The sequence below is a fragment of the Balaenoptera musculus genome, chromosome 18 (genome assembly GCF_009873245.2).
Source record: "Balaenoptera musculus isolate JJ_BM4_2016_0621 chromosome 18, mBalMus1.pri.v3, whole genome shotgun sequence".
Lineage (NCBI taxonomy): Eukaryota > Metazoa > Chordata > Mammalia > Artiodactyla > Balaenopteridae > Balaenoptera > Balaenoptera musculus.
In genome coordinates, this window is record NC_045802.1 from 64,719,170 (window position 1) to 64,739,932 (window position 20,763).

Consider the following 20,763-nt stretch of genomic DNA (forward strand, 5'->3'; position numbering starts at 1 on the left):
TTACTCTGCAGCCAAACATTGATAATTCTGAAGGGATGAGGGGGGCAGTCATCCCCTCACTACTGTGAGACAGGGACCAGACAAACAGTAAGGATAGACCCCAACTCATCCAAGGGTGCTCACCAGCGGACAACTGCTTGTTCTGACAGTACTAAAGCTGAGGGTGGTCTCCTCAAAACAAGCAATAAGGGGGCCCTGAAACATCCACACACTGGTCATTCAGGTTACTCTGACAATCACCGACTCTGTGCTCATGATACTGCTAATGCTGGAGCTTTACCACACTAGCATCATGTCTCTGCATATGAAATTGATTATTCTCAAGTTGGAAGAATCTGAGCCCCCGACTTAGAGAGGAATGGAGGATCTGTATTTTAATACTCTTTCTTATGGCAGAAATTCATTTCATAAGTGAGGGCCTACTGGGACAGACAAGGGTTCACGATGGAAGTGCTGAGGAACACAGGCAAACAAGGAGTGAAGCACAAAACAACCACTAACTCGGCAAAATTCTCATTAATCTCCACTCAACCCCCAAACACGTGAGTTGTTGTGCATTCAATGAGTGGTGGCCCCCCAAAAAAGATATGTTCAAGCCCTAAACATGACACCTCTGAACATGACCTTATTTGGTTGGATACAGCTTCTTTGCATATGTAATGAAGGAAAGATGAGGTCATACTGGAGTAGGGATGCCTTAAATCCAATACAACTGATGTCCTTATGAGAAGAGAAGAGCCTAAGACAGACACGGGAACAATGGCCATGTGACACTGGAGGCAGACACCACAGTGCTGCAGCTGGAAGCCAAGGAACCACAAGGAAAGCCAGTGAACATCAGAAGCTGGAAGGGAGGATTCTCCCCTAGAGCCTTCGGGGAGAGCACGGCCCTGCCAGCACCTTGATTTGGGACCTGTAGCCTCCAGAACAGTGACATGATAAATTTCTGTTGCTTTAAGCCACCCAGTTTGCAGTACTTTGTTATGGCAGCTCTAGAATCTTCCCAACTATACCAAGACTTCTGTTTCTGCTGCTGCCCGTCCAGCGAACATTGGAGGAATCTTTTAAATCCCATCTCAGACCACGTCACTCCTCTGCTCTGGACCGACCAACGGCTTCCATCCCACTTCCTGGACCACTGTGCACTGCTCAGAGACCAGCTCCCTCCACGTTCCCCTGCTCACTCTCCTCAGACACGCTGGCCTTCCTGCCATTCTTGCAACCTGCCAGGCCAGCTCCTTCTTTAGGACGCCCTGCCTCAGGTGCCTGGATGGCCCTCACCTTCATGTCACTCAGGCCCGAGAGGCACCAGCTCCTCAGGGAGGAAGGCAGGATATCAGTCCCACCTCCTCTTTCATCACATCTGTCCCCATAAGAATGGGAGCCCCGGGAAGGCAGGGCCCTGTCCTACTGCTGCACAGGCTCTCACACACACATGTGTTTATCAGACACATAAAAAGATCTGAGCAGTGAGACAAGAAACTGGGTAAACCAGCAGAGCGGGCATCTCTAACTGGGGGTGCTCGGTGACCCATTTTGGTATTCATGAAAGATGCTCTTTAGACAAACTGTATAACAAACAGGTGGATAAAAACATGTCTCAGTATCTCTAATTTCCAAATAATACACTTCGATTTAGGCTGTGGAAGGGGAAAATAAAAAGTTCTAAATCAAATAGCATCATTATCCTTAACAATTTTCACAACAACACTGATAATTCAGCAACTCTGCAGTAGCACTTTTATACCGTTTAGGGTTTATGTGGCTTAGAGTGTAACAGTGATATTTCTAAGGTCTTTGGATTCATCCTCAAAGTCATGGATACCAGCTCTGAGAAAAGGGAGGCATAAAACTGAGGCAGAAAAGGGCGTTTACCAAGAATCCAAGGAGAGTGACCTGCAGGGAGGGCTGGCCTTCAACACAACTAAGTGCTAGCAATTTCCACAGACTTTTAGATATTACTTACATCTTTCAATATCAGAATCTGACTTGCAGCTTTTAGGTACTGCAACTGATGTGTCACTAAGATTGTGATCTTCTGATACAAGGCTTGACAAATACACCTACAAATGTAAAAGGTACAGCATGCAAAAGCACATTAGTGGAGGTGCTCCAAACTGGAAACAGAATTTGAAAACATAATGAGAAAAAGACAAGACAGCAGTCAAAAGTTCTCTACTTCAAATACCAGTATGAATACAAATTAAATACAAATATAAATCAATCAATTCAACTAGGTCCTCAAATCAGCAGCAAGTTTGAATCTAGCTCCACTAAAAAATTCTAAAAAGCAGTCCAGTGAAAGATGCACCAACTGCTAAGTTGTTTTTCCTAAAACTGATCTTAACAATTATTTACATAGTTCACAATGAAAAACAATGGAGCAAAACTGAGATTCCAAAAGTTGACTGAATTAAAATACTAATTATTTTATACCTATGTTAGGAATGGGAGAAGAGTGATCTATGTCATATAAAAAAGTACACAGTTTCCTAGGTGATTGTTTATGATGTACATATTAACCCCCCCAAAAAAGTCATAGCTTCTCAGTAACCTTAGCCAGACTGCATTTTGTAGACATTTCTTCCCAAATAACATTAGATTGAAAACGAATGCTATCATGGCCTTGATCAGTCTCTACAACACTCCCAGTCTCATCCAGGAAGTAAACTTATTTCATTTGCACTGAAAACTTTCTGAATGTGAAAATGAAAGATGAGAGCCCAAATGGTCCACATCACAGTGGAAGTCATCCAGTGGCTCAAGCCACGCCAATTCTCTTAGCCAAAATCCCCTCAGTATTCAAACTTCAGTGTTTTTTTTTACAGTAACCCCTCAGACTGCTCCACATTTTAAATGCCGACCCCTAGGGACTCAGCCCCGGGCTCATCCCACAAGGGTCGACGACCCCTCCAGGGAAGCGAGTAGCCGGGTCCGGGGCCCCGGTGACCACGGGCAGGGCTCCAGGCGTGTACTCTGGGTGCCCGAGCCCCTCGCAGAGCAAATCTCAGGGACCTGGGCCACAGCTCAGCCTGCTGAGTGAGCCAGATGCAGAGTCTGGAGGAAGCAGACTGCAGCTCAATCCCTCTCACGAGCCTGACAGCGTCGGACGAGCTACTAAACCTCAGTGTCTTCATCTCAAAACAAGGCCAATGACAACTCAACAACAAGTTCTGAGAAATCAAACCACCAATCCGCTCAGTAAATGTCAGCCCCCTCCTCCACTCCCTCCTAACCCACGTGCGGTCATGTGCTTTGGACTCAAGACAGAAAAGTCCTAAGGGGACACGCTGGACACTGGGTCTACGATCAGAAGCAAGAGCTCAGGATGTAGTCACATACACCATCGCTCCATTATGTCCAAACGGACTTATTTTTACCTTTTGACATGTCTTAGTTCAGATTTTGTACTAAATTTCTTGACCAAGTCAACACCTTTTCAGACTCAGCACTAAAGCTTTTAATGGAATTGTTTCTCCTAAATTCAAAATTACCTGTCAATAACCACTGAAGGCAAATGTTAATCAAATCTAATGAGCTGCTATGTCCAAGACAGAGTTACCCAAAAGTTTTAGAATGTTTTCTTCCTGTAATTCCATCACAGAAAAGGTAATATAAATAATTACAATAAAGTGATCAGTTGATGGCTACAAATTTATTCCTAATTAAGACTTTTAATCAAAATCTCTAGGAAAATAATCTATCTTCCAAGTTTTTAAGAGTAAAGATTTCCAAGACATACCATAAAAAAATAATTGATTCAGGGATGAGTTCTTTAAGCATTATTCCTATATAAGGGCTGTGTTAACAGGGGATACATCCCGTAGCAGAGTGAATCAAATAAGAATGAAAAAGAGCACCTATCTACATTCATTCATTCGACAGGCCTTGGTGAGATACCAGGCACAGTCTTAACTGTCGAGCATACATCCACAGGTCAAGAAAGCAGACACTACTCAGCACTGTGAACAGGGGGACACACTGAACGAGTTTAGAAAATGCACTATCGGGCCGTGATGTGTGCTCTGAAGGAAAACCAAGGGGGGCCGCTGTCTTAGACGGGGGTGACACGGGAGCCCTGAGACTATCTGGGGGAAAACATCCTGGAAGAAAGTACAGCGGGTCCAAGGGTCCTGGGACAGAACATGCTGGGCTAAGGAACCTTCCTGCATTCACAGCTTATAGGGGGTGGGGAGGACTGATACATGGTCAAGTGCAACCCACTGAGGGCTGTGGGAAGACAGAAGGGCACAGGCTCCCCCTGAAGGAACAGGAGGGAAAGGCAGGGGCTCTGGGACACAGGGAGCAGTATCTACAGACAGACAGGTGTGAGAAAGGGCCCGTCACAAAGCCAGCGCGGCCGAGTGGGTGTGAGGACCAGCTGGCAAGGCCGATGGGGGCAGATGGCAAAGAAGCTGGTTCTCCGTTTGAGGACCTCCGTTTGAGCCTGAACATGAGGGGAGCCTGTGAAGGGCTGGAGCAGGAAGGGCGAGCTGTGTAGACGCAGCGTGGGCATCTGATCAGGACAGACCCGAAGAACTGATGACGCAGGAGGCGGGAGGTCTGGCGATATGGGGTTCTCTGAACCAAAACAGGACCCACAGCTGGACTCTGGTGAGACTGCATCAGTTCACCTAAGGCTCTAACCTTCTGTAGGTGATAGAATCCACTTAAGGTTTACAACATATAGTTGTAAAATTCACAAACCTAAATAACCTTGGATATAGATTCATGACTAAGGGAAACTGTTAATGGCAAGTAGAAGTGCGATTCGTTCACTTTTAATACAAAACACTCCCCATTACTAAGCTTTGACACGACCACCATCTTTCATAGCATACTGTTCCATCCAATTTTCTAACTCGTTGAGAACATTCTCCAGTTGCTGCTGAGTGATTTCCTAAATTGCATTCGTGCTCCCTGCCCTAAGTTTCTCCAGAGAATGTGGTTCTGATTAGCAAACAACAGTCTGAACAAGCTAGTTTCTATCAAGTGTACACCCAAGGTCATTAAACCCAACAGCTATAAATACTGCCTCTGTTAGAAGAAGAACTTGGGAGAACTTCTGTGGTAAGCACCCTGGGAACAGGGAGGCTGAACTGCCCATGATGCCAGGAGGATGGGGGGTGGGGAACCTCTGTCACAGCACTAGCGCCCTTTCACTGAACCCATGACAAGCCACAAGGCACTTCTCTAAAGGAAAATTCATCAAGTCATGATCAGGAGAGGGTGGGAAAAGGGCGTCAGATCAGAGAGCTGGAGGCCATGCCACGTGTCAGCTGCCCAGCTCTTGTGTTCTGAAAGATTCAATGCTACTTTGCACATTTTTTATTGTGGTAAAACATACATAACGTAAAATTTACCATTTCAACTATTTTTAAGCATACAGCTCCGTGGCATTAAGTACATTCACACTGTCGTGCAGTCATCACCACCATCGATCTCCAGAGCTCTCCCACCACCCCAAAACTAAGCACAAGTTACATACAGACTTTGGTGGAACCCGCCCAATGACCCCTGCTTAGTGGATGTGGAATCCCAGCTCCTAGTATCCAGAGCTCAGGGCTGCCTCACCCGTCTCGCTCTCACACTGCTGGCTCTGCGAAAGCCTCTTTACTATGCTACTTCGGACTTGCTGTGAATGAAGTTTTCCCCCCCCAAAAAATTCATGTTGACACATTATTCGCCAGTACCTTAGTATCTGGTGACAGGGCCTTTAAAGAAATAATTGTTACCCTTAATCACGCTGGGCCTAATCCAATCTGACTGGGGTCCTCAGAAAAAGAGGAGCCTGACACCTAAGAGCCCGGCCCGTGAACAGAGAAAAGACCACGTGAGGACACAGCGAGGAGGACGCCATCGGAAGTCAAGAAGAGAGTTCTCAGCAGAAACCAAACCTGCCCACACCTTGATCTTGACCTTCCAGCCTTCACAATATAACCGGCTGCTGTAGACTGACTGTTTTCTTACTCAAAATTCGTACGCTGAAACCTAATCCCCATAGTGAAGGTACTGGATATGGGGCCTTCGGGAGGTGATTAGGTCATGAGGGCAGAGCCTGCATGTATGGGATTAGTGTCCATATATAAGGAACCCGCACGGCTCCCTCACCCCTTCCGCCACGTGAAGACACAGGAATCGGGCCCTCACCAGACACCAAATCTGCCAGTGCCTGGACCTTGGGCTTTCCCAGCCTCCAGAACTGTGAGAGATAAACTTCTGTTATTTCTAAGCTGCCCAGGCTATGGTCTCCTGTGAGAGCAGCCTGGACAGACAGAGCCCTAGCAAACTAATAGAGGAACTGACAGCGAGAATTTCAAACTGCTTCTCTGCCGTACAACCTGCATCCTCCAGGCAAGGACGTGCCTGCTGTTCTTCTCACAGCCTTGCTTCTTCCCGTTTAGCAAAAGAAGCTGAATCCTATTCTCAGTGTCCACCTTTGCTTCTAATCTTCCTATTTAGCAAAAGGAACTGAATCCTATCCTCAGCCTCCACAAACCCTGCCCAGCCTGCAAACCCACAGGCCACTTCCCGCTAAGGCCAGTGCACAGGGAGCTTTCCAACTTCACCTGAAAGCCTAGAGCTGCCCACTTCTACTTTCATTTAGCATTTACCATCCTATATCCAAACCCTCTAAACCACGACTCTGCTGAACTTTCCCCAGGCATCTGTCTTAACAAGCTCCATAGAGACAGATTCCTTAGAGGCAGAAATGAGAGCTGAACGTCTTAGTCTCCCTTTTTCTGCCCCGTGTGGGTCCTTCCCCTCTCCTGGCTCACTGTTCTGCTTTGTAAACTACGAGGTTTTGTGCAACAACATCTGTAAGGGCATGGATCTCAGTGCACACAGTAGGGCTTTAATAAGTGCAGCTGGAAGGGCTCGTTGGCTTTAACAAGGTGAACAACAGCAAGGTAACTAACCGTGGGGTACATGTGGGCGCTGTTTCAGAAAAAGCAAGTTCAACGAGGCTTTCAAAGAGGCCAGTCTAGACTCCAGAAGAGGCCTCAGTCAGCGTGTGTTAGGACACGTTATACACAGAAAAGCATCAGAGCTGTTCTGCTTCAGGGGTCCAGTGGCCAAACAAGAGCCACTGACAACAAATTCCAGAAACTCAAAATGAAAGTCAGGATTTCAGCCAGATTCTAGATACCGAGTCTGAAATTCAACTTAACCCTACAATGTGGGTCTAAGTATTAATTCTAGTAAGCATCCATGAAGCAATGTTAAATATTTGAAGTCATACTCCGAGGTGGAAAAAAAATCATTCTTAAATTCTAGACTTTATTAAGTATTTCCAAACTGATACAATAATAAGCATAAACCAACTAGGCCTTTCCACGGAAGTCCTATGTCACTACTGGAAACTTCGCTTCTGACGGGCCTTAAACAAATGATGGAGGAAAAGGACCGGCAGACAAGTGCCAGGCTACTGGGTCCCACTCTCCGATTTAAAAGCCGTACGTACGTCGTCTTCCTTACGGCTGGGGTCTGGGTCCATCCACAACGTGTGGCCGTCAGCCACAAGCAGCAGGGGGAGATCTGCCACCTGCTCCTCAGCTCCCTACAGCACAGACTCCCTGACCTCCACACACTGCAAGCTCTTTCTGCATTTCCCTGTCTTGACCTCATCATGATGCAAAATTTCTCTAGGATGGATCTTTTGTGGAGGGAAGGGAGGGGAGGGAGGGACACCAGGGCAGAATGAGCTGAGTCTCCTGAAGCACAAACGCTTTCCTGAGCTCTCTTCCCTGAACTCCACAGGGTCCTTGGAAAGCAGAAGTGATAGGAAACAGGAGCAAACTCACAGTTCAAACAAGTGCCTGCTCACTTCTGCATCTACTGCACTGAGCGGATCGTCCAGGAGGTAGATGTCTGCATCCTGATACACGGCTCTAGAAAACGTAGAGATGTCAGGAGAAGAACGCTTCCAGCTTCCTAGATCCCATTTCTGAATCATGACGGTGTCCAACAAATCATTATTCATTCCAAGAGCCCATGGAAAAGGGCCAAGACCCTGCTTCACACAGGGGCCACCCGGTGAGCGGGGTCTGCCTGCTCACTTCCACTAGGAGCCGCAGAGGAGGGAGGGGCAGGATGGCAACTGAAACGCCATTTACCTTGCGAGGTTGACCCGGGCTTTCTGCCCTCCACTCAGCGTGGTTCCCCGGTCTCCTATCACAGTTAGGTCTCCATCCTCCAAAACCTGTAAATCCTACGTGGAGACAGAAAAGGGGAAAAAGAGAAAGATTTAAAATGTGTTCTCCTCTTGTCATGCTAACCTTCTAGCATCAGTTCTTTATACAAGTATTTGATCAACAGCAATGGGTATATTTTACAGTGACTAAATTGTAACCTTAAACATTAAAAAAAACCTCTCAGGGCTTTTCATTTCTTTTCATTCTGTAGTTTTTCACAGCATTTATGCAGTTGACTACTTTGACACACATTTACTGAGGATCGACTATATACCAGGCATTGTTCTGGGCACAAGGAATTCAGCCATGAGGAGACAAAGTCCCTAGAGTTTCTTTCCATGATGGGAGATGGAAAATAAACATGAGTGCAAGTACTAAGGACGAGAAGAAAAAGGAAGCCGGCTTAGGGGGATAGAGAGTAAAGGAGGGAAAGGGAGTCACTACTGGGGTCGACAAGGGCTCTGTTCAGAGGGGGTTTGAGTAGATCTGTCGGAGGGTGAAGCAGGCGTAGAACTAGATTGCCTAATAATTATCATCTGACAGATCCTGGCATAGACAAGCAGAGTTTGCAGAGAGCTTGTTTTCTACTAAACCCCTCAGGCATCAACCTAGGATACACAGACTACCTTTCTGCAGATGAAGCCCTCATTTCTTGGTCTCTGCTTCAGCAAATTTGGGGAGAGAACTAGTGGCACACTGGAATCTCCATGATAAACTAGTCCTTTGAAATCCCTAAGTCTCATTTTCAACTTCTACAGAGATGTGCTGCAGAAACAAGAATCACTAAACTCCAGGATCCTGTGAGAATCAAAACAAGTGTATAAACACCCTCCATAAATGGAAAAAGGACATGAGGGGATTGTAACTTGCCATTGGTGATTGAGGCCTATTTTCTCATCAAACCAACAGTGAAAACCCATGCACAGTGTGAATCATGACATGCAAAGCACATGACCACAAGGAGAAGAAAGAGACTATCCCCATCATAACCCTCCCTGACAGCCACAAAGACACACAGGCACACACAGGTTCCCTGTACACTCAAAGCTTAAATGCGGAGCATCAAATGAAAGGCAGCAATTGCTCTGTCATGAAAATTCATCATTTTTTCACCTTAATTCTTTAATACCATCGCTTGCTTTTGGTTTTCCTGAGATACAATAAGCCGTTTTAAGATACTTTCCCAGCCTTACACACACACACACACACACACACACACACACACACACAAACACACAGAGTTTACTTGGCCTCTGTTTCACTGATGACAGTCCTTGCAAACTGTTCTGCTTAGTTTTTATGCCTACATTTTATGCTGTTTTGGTTTCCTTCTCAAAACAGCACCACACTGTACTGCAGCAATCTGAACCATGGTTTAGAAGAGGCACTTAGATCCACTCTAGCACAGTTAGGGCATAAGAAACAGGCTCTCTCTCCAAGTCTGGTAGGAGGACTTCAAGTGTGCTGTTAGCTCTGCAATCTATCTAAGGACCAGCCACAAATGGGAAAACATTTTAGACGATTTGAAGTAAAATCCAAGTCAGGTTGATTTCCCAGCCACCATTTGCTGATTAGGTTAAAGGGGAAAAGCCTGAGTTCATTATATATTACAATTCCTCCCACTGACAGGAAGGTATTCTTATTCACCAATTTTCAATGAAAAGTAGACACACGAACTACGGGAAAACTAGGAAATGGCTAAGCTGGTTTGATACCATCTGTCCAGAAGCACATCAAGGGCCCTTTAGGGATGCTGGAGACTTAGTGTACAAACATGGAACAGACTGTTAAAATATTTAATGGGGACCTGACGTGAGCCCCTGGCAGAGGAGGGCTGGGTTCCGTCCAGGTCAAACAGCGTAAAACTGCCTTTCACCACACCTTTAAATCCATTTGGCTGATAGCACTATGATTTCCATTTTAAAGATGATGAAACTGAGGCCGGGTGAGGTTCAGAAAAGCAGCTGAAATCATGATTTTTTCACTACTAAATAGAGAAACTGAAACTCATTCCCTGAGCCTTCTACCTCCTAAGCCTTGCAGTTTAAACACGATCCCTACAGCAGGTCAAACATTATTAGGTTGTTCCCTACATTGTGTTGTATAACTCCCTATAGGGTCACTTTGAATATGGCATCAGCTTAATTCGACGTTGCCAAATGTGATTACTTTATATTTTAACTACAGATATGTTTTCGGCTCAATGAACTTAAACACGTACTTCAATTAGATCTAGTATAAAGCATCTAGTTATTAAGATATGTAATAAAAGAAATGTTGCTTTTTCCTATTTTATGGGAACCACCCATAAAAAGAAATTTTTATTATTTTTGTTTCTATGTATGTATCTTCTGAAAACCTGGCAGTTTTGCATTTTACAAACATTGCCTTTCTCTTTACAAAAAACCCCTACCTCCCCGTCATTTTATAAAAAGGAAACAGAGGAACACCTGAAATTACTACTCAGGACCATTTCTCTCCAGAGACCACACTTTTTTTTCCTACTACACATGTAGTCTCTGTATCTATAGGTCAAAATAATTCCACGACACCACTATTATCTGTGACGGTCTTATGCCCATTCATGGACACATGGATTCCATTTCAGAGCAGCAGCAAAACCTCTTGGAAACCCTCTGACCCGACGCCCTCATTTTGCTGCAGAAACGTCAGAGGCCCAGGCAGGAAACAGGACGTGTCCAAAGTGACAGCAGGCAAGTGACGAAGCCGGGGCCAGGACTCCGCTCTCCGCTCCTTCTCCGCCCTGGGCCTCCCTTCCTGCCAAGGAGGGAATGGGCACGAGGGGCCCCAACTCTATGTCCCGACCACGCAGCCGACCAGTAGAGCAGTCCGTGTTTATAAACCTCACATCGCGTACAGAAGAATCGCTGTGCAGCCCAATCCCGCAGTGGCCCCTTCCCACCAGAGTCTGTGCCGCACGGACACCCGAGGGTGGGTGAAGCCCCAGGGCACGGCCCGAGTTCCTGGTCCCATCGCCCCACGGGGCTGGGGCAAAGCATTGACCCCCGTGGGTCCTAAACCTGAGCCGCAAATGTAGAGGTGAGGCATTCCACCTCTCAAGCCTCAGTGTTACTAACTATAAAATGAGGATGGTAACATCAAAGATCCTTGTAAAAGATTAGTAACTCATACACCTTGTTATGTGTGCTTGCATGTGAGTGACAAACAGAAAAATGACTTCCACATGGACTCTGAAAAATGAGAGCTATTTTTCTTACTGTTTTACATTTGCATTTCCCCTTTTCCTATACCATGTTTTAAAAAATCTACCTCATTCCTGTCAACTTTACTTCATTTCTGCAAACGAAAAATCTCCCATTAACCAAAGCTCACGAGAAGGAAATAGAAGCCCCTTAAACAAGCAAACGACTGTGTTGTGTCCACAGTATCACCAAATGCTACTCATCTACGACAGTCTATGATGTTCAAGCCACTGTTCAAGCAGAGTAACATCATCAAATGCTACTCATCTACTACAGTCTATGATGTTCAAGCCAATGTTCAAGCAGAGTAACATCATCAAATGCTACTCATCTACTACAGTCTATGACGTTCAAGCCAATGTTCAAGCAGAGTAACATCATCAAATGCTACTCATCTACTACAGTCTATGATGTTCAAGCCACTGTTCAAGCAGAGTAACATCATCAAATGCTACTCATCTCCTACAGTCTATGACGTTCAAGCCATTGTTCAAGCAGAGTAACTATTTCCACACAGGCCTTTAACACCACACCTTTGAAAACCTGTCCTAGCCTTCTCCTCACAGTATAAAAGAACAATAGGATGTCCAGACTGCTCTGACCAGACCCCGGGGAGAGCTCTTTAATGCTATTATTCACAGATTTTTATAACCAAAGAGAATAACATAGCGTTTATCAGTATTTATATTTTTTCTTTTGTTTCACTAAATTATATTATCCTACTAGCTAAGTTCAGTTTGCATAACTGATTCACTAATTTCATTTAAATCCCCATGTACAGAGAAATGTTCCATTTTCCATGAAATTCAATGCCATTTCTGAAAACAATCTCTCCCCCCACTGAAAATAGGGCATATTAAGAAGAAATGTTAAAGCATTACTTTTTCTTTAAATAATAAATTACAAGTCAAAAGCGAAGCGGAGAGGGAAACCTAGAGAATGAAAGGGACCGAGGAGGCATCAACCAAGCGCAGGGGGCAGACCTTATGTGAAGCCTGATTCAAGCCAATGGTTAAGGAAATTCCCCAGTGAGATGATTAACAACATGTAAACACTGACGAGAACATTGATGATATTCAGGAAATTCAGGTTACTTTTCAGGTGTCATAATGTGGTAATATTTTTCCAAAGGTCTTTTAGAGAAAACTAGTGAAATGTTTACAGATGAACTAATCTGAGGTCTAGGATCTGCTTCAGAATAATTTGGGGTGGGAGTGGGCCTGGCGGTGGGCAGGGGTAGAGATGCAGCAAGACTGGCCACCAAGCTGACCCTGGCTGAAGCTGGGGGTGGGTAACTGAGAGTTCATTAAACTGTGCTCTCTATTTTTACAATTGTTTGTAATTGTGCGTTAAAAAAAAAGAAGGTAAAAGTGAATGAAACCTCACAAGATGAAACAGTCCCCTCCCCCAAGAAGGCATTCTGTGAGCGTCGTTACATCAGAATTCAACCAGTAGCACACACGTGTGTACATGTTCATCCAGAAGACCAGCTTCAAAGCATTAAACAACATTAAAAGGTCTTTTAACAAACCTTGTAGTTTAAACCAACACTATCATCATTTGAAATCTGAGTATATATAACTCAAAAGTCATTACTCACCTTTTTCAAAGCACAAGCCTTTATTACTTTTTCATATCGTTCTTTTTCATATTTTTTCCCAAATAGAATGTTACTCCTCACAGTTCCTGAAAACACCCAGGGCTGCTGAGAAACATACGCGATCCTCCCGTGCACGTTGACCAGCCCCTGGCTCGGGGGCAGTTCCCCCAGCACAGCACTCAACAGTGACGACTGAAACAGATGGCAACACACAGGCGTGAACAGGCAGCGCTCAGGACGGACATGCCCGCAGAACAACTGTCCCCACCCTGGGCGCTTGATAAACGATTGAACCCTTTTCCTTTAAAAGAGGATAAAGTACAGCTGTGGCAGTTGAGACAAAAAAAATTGAAAACAACACTACTGGTCAATGCACACTAATGATTGATATGGAGTATTAATATAATACTATGACAATCTAAACTGCCCAAGAGTTTCCCCCAACTGAAATGCTCTACTCAGCAAAGACTAAGTTAGAATGTTTAACATCCTTAACTAGCAGAGCAGCCCACCAGGATGTGTAGTTTCATGTATCTGATGTTCAGTGCAATTGTTCCTGCATCCGGGTATCCTTTACTTGACAAACACTTGTTCTTAAATAAAGCTTTCTCTGAGTAATATATCGAAAGATGATTATTTTTTAAAAACACTCTGAAGTGAGTCGTGTCCAAAGAGCAAAACTCCATCATAAATTAAATCATCACCCCCTCGTGTACATATCCCACGTTTAGGTTCCTGTATTTTGTTGTTTCAGACCAAGTGCATGTGCACATGTCCTTCAAATCTTTAACAACACACAGACGTGGCGTGTCTGTGTCCACACCATCACAGCGCTCACCACACTGGGCTGAAGTAATCTGCCTGCACATCTGTCTCGCCCCAGAACATAGTTGCCTCTGGAGGGCAGAGGCGTCTGGGTCTTGCTCACGTCTGTATCTTTAGCTCCAGCACATGGCTGCACATTCACTACACGTGTACTGACGGGACCAAGTCAAGTCACATGAGGAAATGCTCAAAGCTTCCCGGAAGAGCCATTACAACCTCCAGACCTCCTGGAGGGACCACTGTGACAGAAAGAAGTCCCCATTGTCTCATTCTGTCCTGAACAGCTGTCACATAAATCATTTCCTTCACTGAGACGTCCAAAGTCCCGACAAGCAGTTCCCAACTGTGTAACATGAAGCGCCAAGAAGGAAAACACAATGTGCATTTATCCACATTTATTTGGACATGCAACCTTCTTGCAAAACTAATGTTCCATGGAACAGAGAAATGCTGTTCGAGATACACCCAATTCAAACTGTGTTACCTACAGCTCTGGGCTCGACTCTGAGAATTTCACAGGGGCTGCGGCACTGCATCAAGCTGACGAAAGGCATCATAACTTACCTTTCCTGCTCCCACAGGTCCGACCACAGCTAACAGCTCACCGGGTCTGACAGTAAAGGAAAGGCCTTGTAGAGTTGGGGTTTCTGATGCCTGCAAATTTAAGTTTACAAAATGGTTCATTTCAATAAAATAAAAAAACGAACTTCAGAAAGTAGAGAAAATAACGTTAAGTCACTGATATGCTAATACAACCCATACTTTCCTCCTTCCTATTTTAAGATAGTGAGTCCTGGGGGCCTTTTCATCAAAAAACACCTTTGAAACAGCTTTAGTTGCCTTTAGGAAGCCTACTTCTTTTGCCAGATTTTCATATGGACACAGCTCTAGACACCCACAGAATTTAAGTAGTTGAAATGACAAGGCCCCTCCTCGAAATGCAAACTCCATGATGCACACTAGCTTATTAAGATAATATATTTAATAGAATACCCAGTATGGGAGGTTTTTAATCATTTGTAAGTTTCCATTATGGCCAGTGGTGTTGTTTACTTCACTACTCTCCACAGGGTGGCAGCGTAAGTACATATCATGCCTGGTCCTCTGCTAGTAATCTGACATCTCCACTCATCTCTTTATTTTCACTTGATAAAGAATGAATCTCAGTAATGCTCAGCAAGCAACGGGGCACTTTATATGATAAAGTTGCTCTTGATAAATAAAGTCACGTACATGGCAGTCAAGGCTCCAATTTCACCAGAGATTCAATTTAACACCAACAACCAAGAAAAAAAGGAGGGGGTGGGGCGGGGATCATGTATAACACAGTAGGCTAGAGTGATAAAGCCTCAGTTTTGTACCTCTTACATGCATTACCTATTCTGGGTAAATAAGGACAACAAAGTACTTCTACTGTAAAAAAAAACAAAAACAAACCACGGAGGTACATGTCACAGCAAACAATCCAACACAAAGGAGAAGGATAAAGTACTCATCGTGCCAATCACAGGTCAAGTTCTTGAACAAACTGTAAATTCTGTCATAAAGAGACTTAGGGGTATGTGTATTTCTTTACATATACTAAGTGTTTAAAAAAATTCTTAACTGCTAATGTTAAAAAAAAAAAAGTGGTTACATGTGATTAAGTAAAATGCCCAAAAGACTAATAAAAGCACAGGGTCTGGATAAGAAGTCTGGATAATGTTCTAAATGGGCAATTTCTCTGGAAAGAACTGAACTGATTATAGATACAGGCAGCTACTGAAAAAATAATTATTCTTACTCATCAAAATAACTAGCCCCATATTTTAACACGAGACATTTTTTTAAAGCTACTCCACTCCTTTCTTTTTGATTAACACTTGGATTCTTATTTTGCTACCTTTCACTCAGTTGTGACTACACGATAATGAGCCACCTACAAACACAGCTTCCTGCTGCAGCCCTTCAGTTTGTCAGGGCAAAAAACATGGACTTCCCTCCCTGTTCAGGCTTGAGGCTCTTCATCACCAAAACACTAGCCCCAGATGTTACAGGAATTACAAATCTATCAATAAGAAGCTAGATTTTAATACATGAGAAACATCTAAGCTTCTCCACTTCTTTCTTCTTCTCTGAAACTTAGGGTTCTTATTTTACCACTTTTCACTCAGTTAAGATGACAAAATAGTGGGCCACCTACAAACATCAGCTCGCTGTCACCACACCTCACAGTGTGTCAGGACCAGACACTGAGTTCCCTCCCTGTTCAGGCTTCAGGATCGGGCACTGTTCTGGCATGACCAGAAGGGGGCAGCACTCGACAGCCCATGGTACTGGGGCCTGTCCTCTCCTAGTTATCCAGGCTCAGGGCATGCGGATTTACGAGGATCATCAGCTGAGCCCCACTCTCTGTCCCTTGGAGGCTCCCACAGGACCATTTATTTTAAACCTTAAAGACTGAGACCAAGTCCCATCATTTCATGAATGAGACCTGGGTCCCTGAAACCTTCTGCCACCTGCCCACCTGGCTGTATAGTGGAGCACCTTAGAAAGCTCATGTCTATCTCCAGCCTCCCAACCCAACAGGGGATTCATTCAGACTCAGCTTCTCTCCAAAAATCCCCAAGGTCTGTGCCCCTCCCCTCCCGAGGGCTCTTTCACCCATGACCTAACCTGAGAGGCCCTAATTACTAATGACCCAGCACAGGGCACAGCCTTCCATAGGCAAGGCCAGGACCACAGAATCGGGTGCTCTGTACTACAGTGCAAGTTGCACAGAAGTCTGAGAGCGTGTTATTACGTTCTTGCAAGAAGAACAAAACAGCTCACTTTATAATGCTGCACAGTTTGGTATAAGAGATTTTGTTAATGTTCCATACAAAGTATGTGTTACCATTCACAGAGAGTTGCCATCGTAATGGAATTTTAATGGTGCTTTTCATAAATGCTTCAAGTGTATTATGATGAGAAATACCAAGCAGGAGGTAAATCTACAATATTAAGGTAGGAGAAACTATCAGGTCAGATAAGGTACCTTGTTAGAGTTTCCATGTGCGAAAGCTAAGGGGGTATATTTTTATTTATTTGGGAACATACTACTGTTTTGTTGGTGGGGAAGCAGGTACTGAATCAGAAGTAGGTGAACAGGATGCAAGTGGCACCGCACTTAGTGTGACAGGCAGGAATACACACGAGGGGTCTGCACGGGCCGGACACTTGCACTGTGGTCTCCACTCCCACCAGCAGTCGAGCTCCTGGGCTCTGCGCCAGATGGTGGACCCTCTGGTAGAGGCACCACCTCGTCTGAGTCCTTCCGGCCCTGGGGGTGGGAGCGGCTTCCCACCACTACTAATCTCTGGGTTGGGTTGTCTCCTTAAAGACTGAGACCAAGTCCCATGATTTCATGAATGAGACCTGGGTCCCTGAAACCTTCTGCCACCTGCCCACCTGGCTGTACAAGTTGCCCTTTCTGCTTTTTTCTTCCCCCGTCTTTCATCCTCTGCATAAGTAATTCCCTACATGGAATTCCCTCTCCTGTGGTTATGGGTTCTGTTTTACTGAGTAATCCACAGAGGACCACTGAACCGGGGAGGCAGGAATGTTTCAGTCGTCGGAAAAGGGGGCTGCACTAGGTGTGCGGTTTTGAGAGCAGACCCTGCTGTTTTTCCTGTTTGCCTGAACGTCATAAATAAACCAAGTGTTGTAAAATCACCAGTTATCCCTGTCAGCTTGCCACACAGTGCAACCCTAAAACTGGGAACCACTGGTGCTCACTATGCCCTCCTGCTGTCGCCTCCCTGTCCCTGGCTGCCACCAAAGTAGCCAGAACCATCGAGAAGCTTAGCATGGGGGGGCCCCACCCTGCCCCACAGCAAAGACCTAAATCATGGCCTCAGTATGTAGTAAGATGATCTGAGAACATCAAGGCAAAAAATGTACACTGATTCCCCAAAGCCTCTGGTCTGCAACAACTGGTTGTATATTTGTTAGTTAACCCATTCCATACTGCAGCATTTTTTCTCTACAATCAATATAAATTCTAACATTACAAACATATGGACTTTAAGGTCAAAATGTGCTAATACTTTGAAAGCTCTCTTGAAAATGAGAGAGAGAGCAACATGTCAAATGTCTTAGGCTGATTTTACACTTCATCTCCATTAGTTGCAAACCTTACTCCTGATTTGGAGAATTTTTATAACATACTTTCAGTAAATTAGCAGGTCACATTTTACACCAGGTGTAAAACCTCAAAGTTCTCCAATAAATCTGCTGTCTTTTAGCAGTTACAATCTTGATACACAGGATGTGTTACCTTATCCCAAAAGGCAGTGAAATCTTGCACGTCCACTATCATTTTACCACCTGATGGCAGCTGAGGGTTGCACTGTGTTATCTCATCAAGTAACAGAAAGTTCTACAGAAAAAAGGAAAAACATAGATTGTTTAAACTCCAGGAGAAAAGCATAAACAAAAATAACTGCTTTCTAGGAATTTGCAGTAAAAAACTTTATACAGCCTACATATCGTTTTGCCAACTGTACTTAAAGTGTAGGTTCACATTAGAACAGACTAGGTAATATATGGAATATTATATACTATTGTAATAATATACAATAAAGTATACATATAGTGTAGGGTATAGTATGAGATATATTACATATATGACAAATGAAGAGTTCCTGGCCCTGAGGCTGTCTTTGTAACTTTCTTAACAAGCGTACTGGTTCCACCCTAAGGAGAAAATGTGGTTCCAAACTCCAACACATTTAAAAGGTTGATATTTCTATTGTTTTACTAACAATAAACAAAAGAGTTGGTAGGGAATTATTCCGTAAATATTTACTGAATCCCACCATGTGCCAAGCACCATGCAACATTGCTAGGAACACAGAGAGGAAGGCCATTCCCAGGCCTGCAGGTATCAGGCGGCACAGGACAGGCTGGGAACACAAGACCTACAAAAACCCTGGCTCTGCCTGTTTTGGGTCGTGACCTTTCCCTGGGCACTTAAGTACACTCTGCTTTACTCCTCATGCGCGTTAAATCAATCACTGCTTGTCATTAACTATCACTCGAGTCACTGTTCTAAAAATGAAATGCTCTTATTAAGTTTCTATCTCTTGAGAAATAGTTTACAAGCATCTATTCACAATCACTTGTCTCTTCTCCTTAGTCAACGCCCTCTCTCCTCGACAGCAGGAATGGCCACATCTCCCACTTCTTATTATTTTCACACCCCTTAGCAGCTATTCAATGCAACTCAGCTGAATAAAACCAAGTCCTGCGAACCACTACTGAACTAACATAACCATATATAGGAAAACTCCCTCTTGCCCTGCAAATGTTGGACATAATTCAACAAGAAAAGCTACAGCGGTAGAGAAATACCACCCTCACTGCCCACCCCCCCCCCCCAAGAACTGTGAACGTGTGGCAGACAGAGACTGCTGGCTGTCCTCAGAATCTGCTCTCGTTCCTCTGAGGTAACAAACCCCGGATTTTAGCTGGCACCTGGCAGCCTGGAAGGAGGCCATCTCTCTCCAGCCCCCCCGAGCAGACAGGTATAGCCACGTGACTACATCCAGGCCGGTGGAAAGTGACAACGTCCGGGACCTTCATCCACCCCACGGCCTGGGCCTTGGAGGTCACCAGCTGGGTCAGGGCCACATGCAGAGGAGCAACAAGAGAGAACACCCTGGAGGATCATACTAGCCATGGAACTTGTTACAGGGAGAATTGCTCACCCCAACCAAAAAAAAAAAAAAATGTTAAGGTCCTAACCGCAAATACCTCAAAACGTGACTTTATCTGGAAATAGGTTGTTGCAGATGTAATCAATTCAGGTGAGATCACACTGGACTAGGGTGGGTCCTCAACATAATATGATTGGTCCTTATCAGAAGAGAGATGCAGAGACACACACAAGCAGAAAACAGCCATGTGATGATGGACACGGAGGCTGGAGTAATGGCTGTTACGAGCCAAGGTGCACCAAGGTTTGTCTCCAACCACCAAGAGGCAAGAAAGGATTCCCCCTTATAGAATTCAGAGGAATCGTGACCCTGCTGACACCTTGATTTCAGACTTCAAGCCTCCAAGACTGAGAAAAAACAAATTTCTGTGGCTTTAGGCCACCGGGTTTGTGGTGCTTTGTTAAGGAGCCCCAGGAAACCCATACACAGCCTTACAAGGATGCTTGCATGAGAGAAATACAAACTATCTGTGTAAGCAGCTTTAACATTGCTAATTTTAGGACCCACAGGCATCAAATCCCAACAAAACAGGGGGAACTGAAACAACCATGTGAGCATGTTTGAGAAAGAAAACAACAGGTGAATAGTAACCTACTACCCTAAACATCATGAACACCCTTCAAGTCCTTGACATCCTTGTCTACCATGCCCCAAAGCTACAAATATGACTGCAACCTTCTACTTCAAAACAACTGGTAAAAACTGAACATGAGGACTTACCTAGTGGTGCAGTGGTTAAGAATCCGCCTGCCAATGCAAGGGACGCGGGTTCGAGCCCTGGTCCGGGAAGACCCCACATGCCGCGGAGCAACTAAGCCCATGCGCCACAACTACTGAGCCTGCGCTCTAGAGCCCGTGTGCCACAATTACTGAGCCCGTGTGCCACAACTGCTGAAGCCCCGGTGCCTAGAGCCCATGCTCTGCAACATGAGATGCCACGGCAATGAGAAGCCCGCGCACCACAACGAAGAGCAGCCCCTGCTCACCGCAACTAGAGAAAGCCCGCGCGCAGCAACGAAGACCCCACGCAGCCAAAACTAAATAAATATATAAATAAATTTATTAAAAAAAAAAAAAAAAAAAAAAAACCTGAACATGAAAACCCGCTTCTGTGCAGGAAAAGGAAGACGAGACCCTTACATTTCTCTCAAGGACCAGCTGGCGGGAGACGCTATCCTCTC

The 20,763-nt window shown here is 44.8% G+C and overlaps 1 protein-coding gene across 8 annotated transcripts in view; it reads right to left on the reverse strand.

Moving 5' to 3' along the window:
* Positions 1–20,763, reverse strand: part of ABCC4 (ATP binding cassette subfamily C member 4) — a 219,616-nt gene that overhangs the window by 112,762 nt on the left and 86,091 nt on the right. For 7 of the 8 annotated variants that reach the window (XM_036831959.1, XM_036831953.1, XM_036831958.1 and 4 more), the window contains 6 exons: positions 18,142–18,243; positions 14,409–14,498; positions 13,020–13,211; positions 8,118–8,212; positions 7,806–7,892; positions 1,967–2,063 (listed from right to left, as the gene is read on the reverse strand). In XM_036831959.1, the coding sequence (XP_036687854.1) occupies positions 1,967–2,063; positions 7,806–7,892; positions 8,118–8,212; positions 13,020–13,211; positions 14,409–14,498; positions 18,142–18,243 (663 nt within the window). The remainder of the gene's footprint in view (positions 1–1,966; positions 2,064–7,805; positions 7,893–8,117; positions 8,213–13,019; positions 13,212–14,408; positions 14,499–18,141; positions 18,244–20,763) is intronic. The other variant, XM_036831960.1, reaches the window with a different exon arrangement.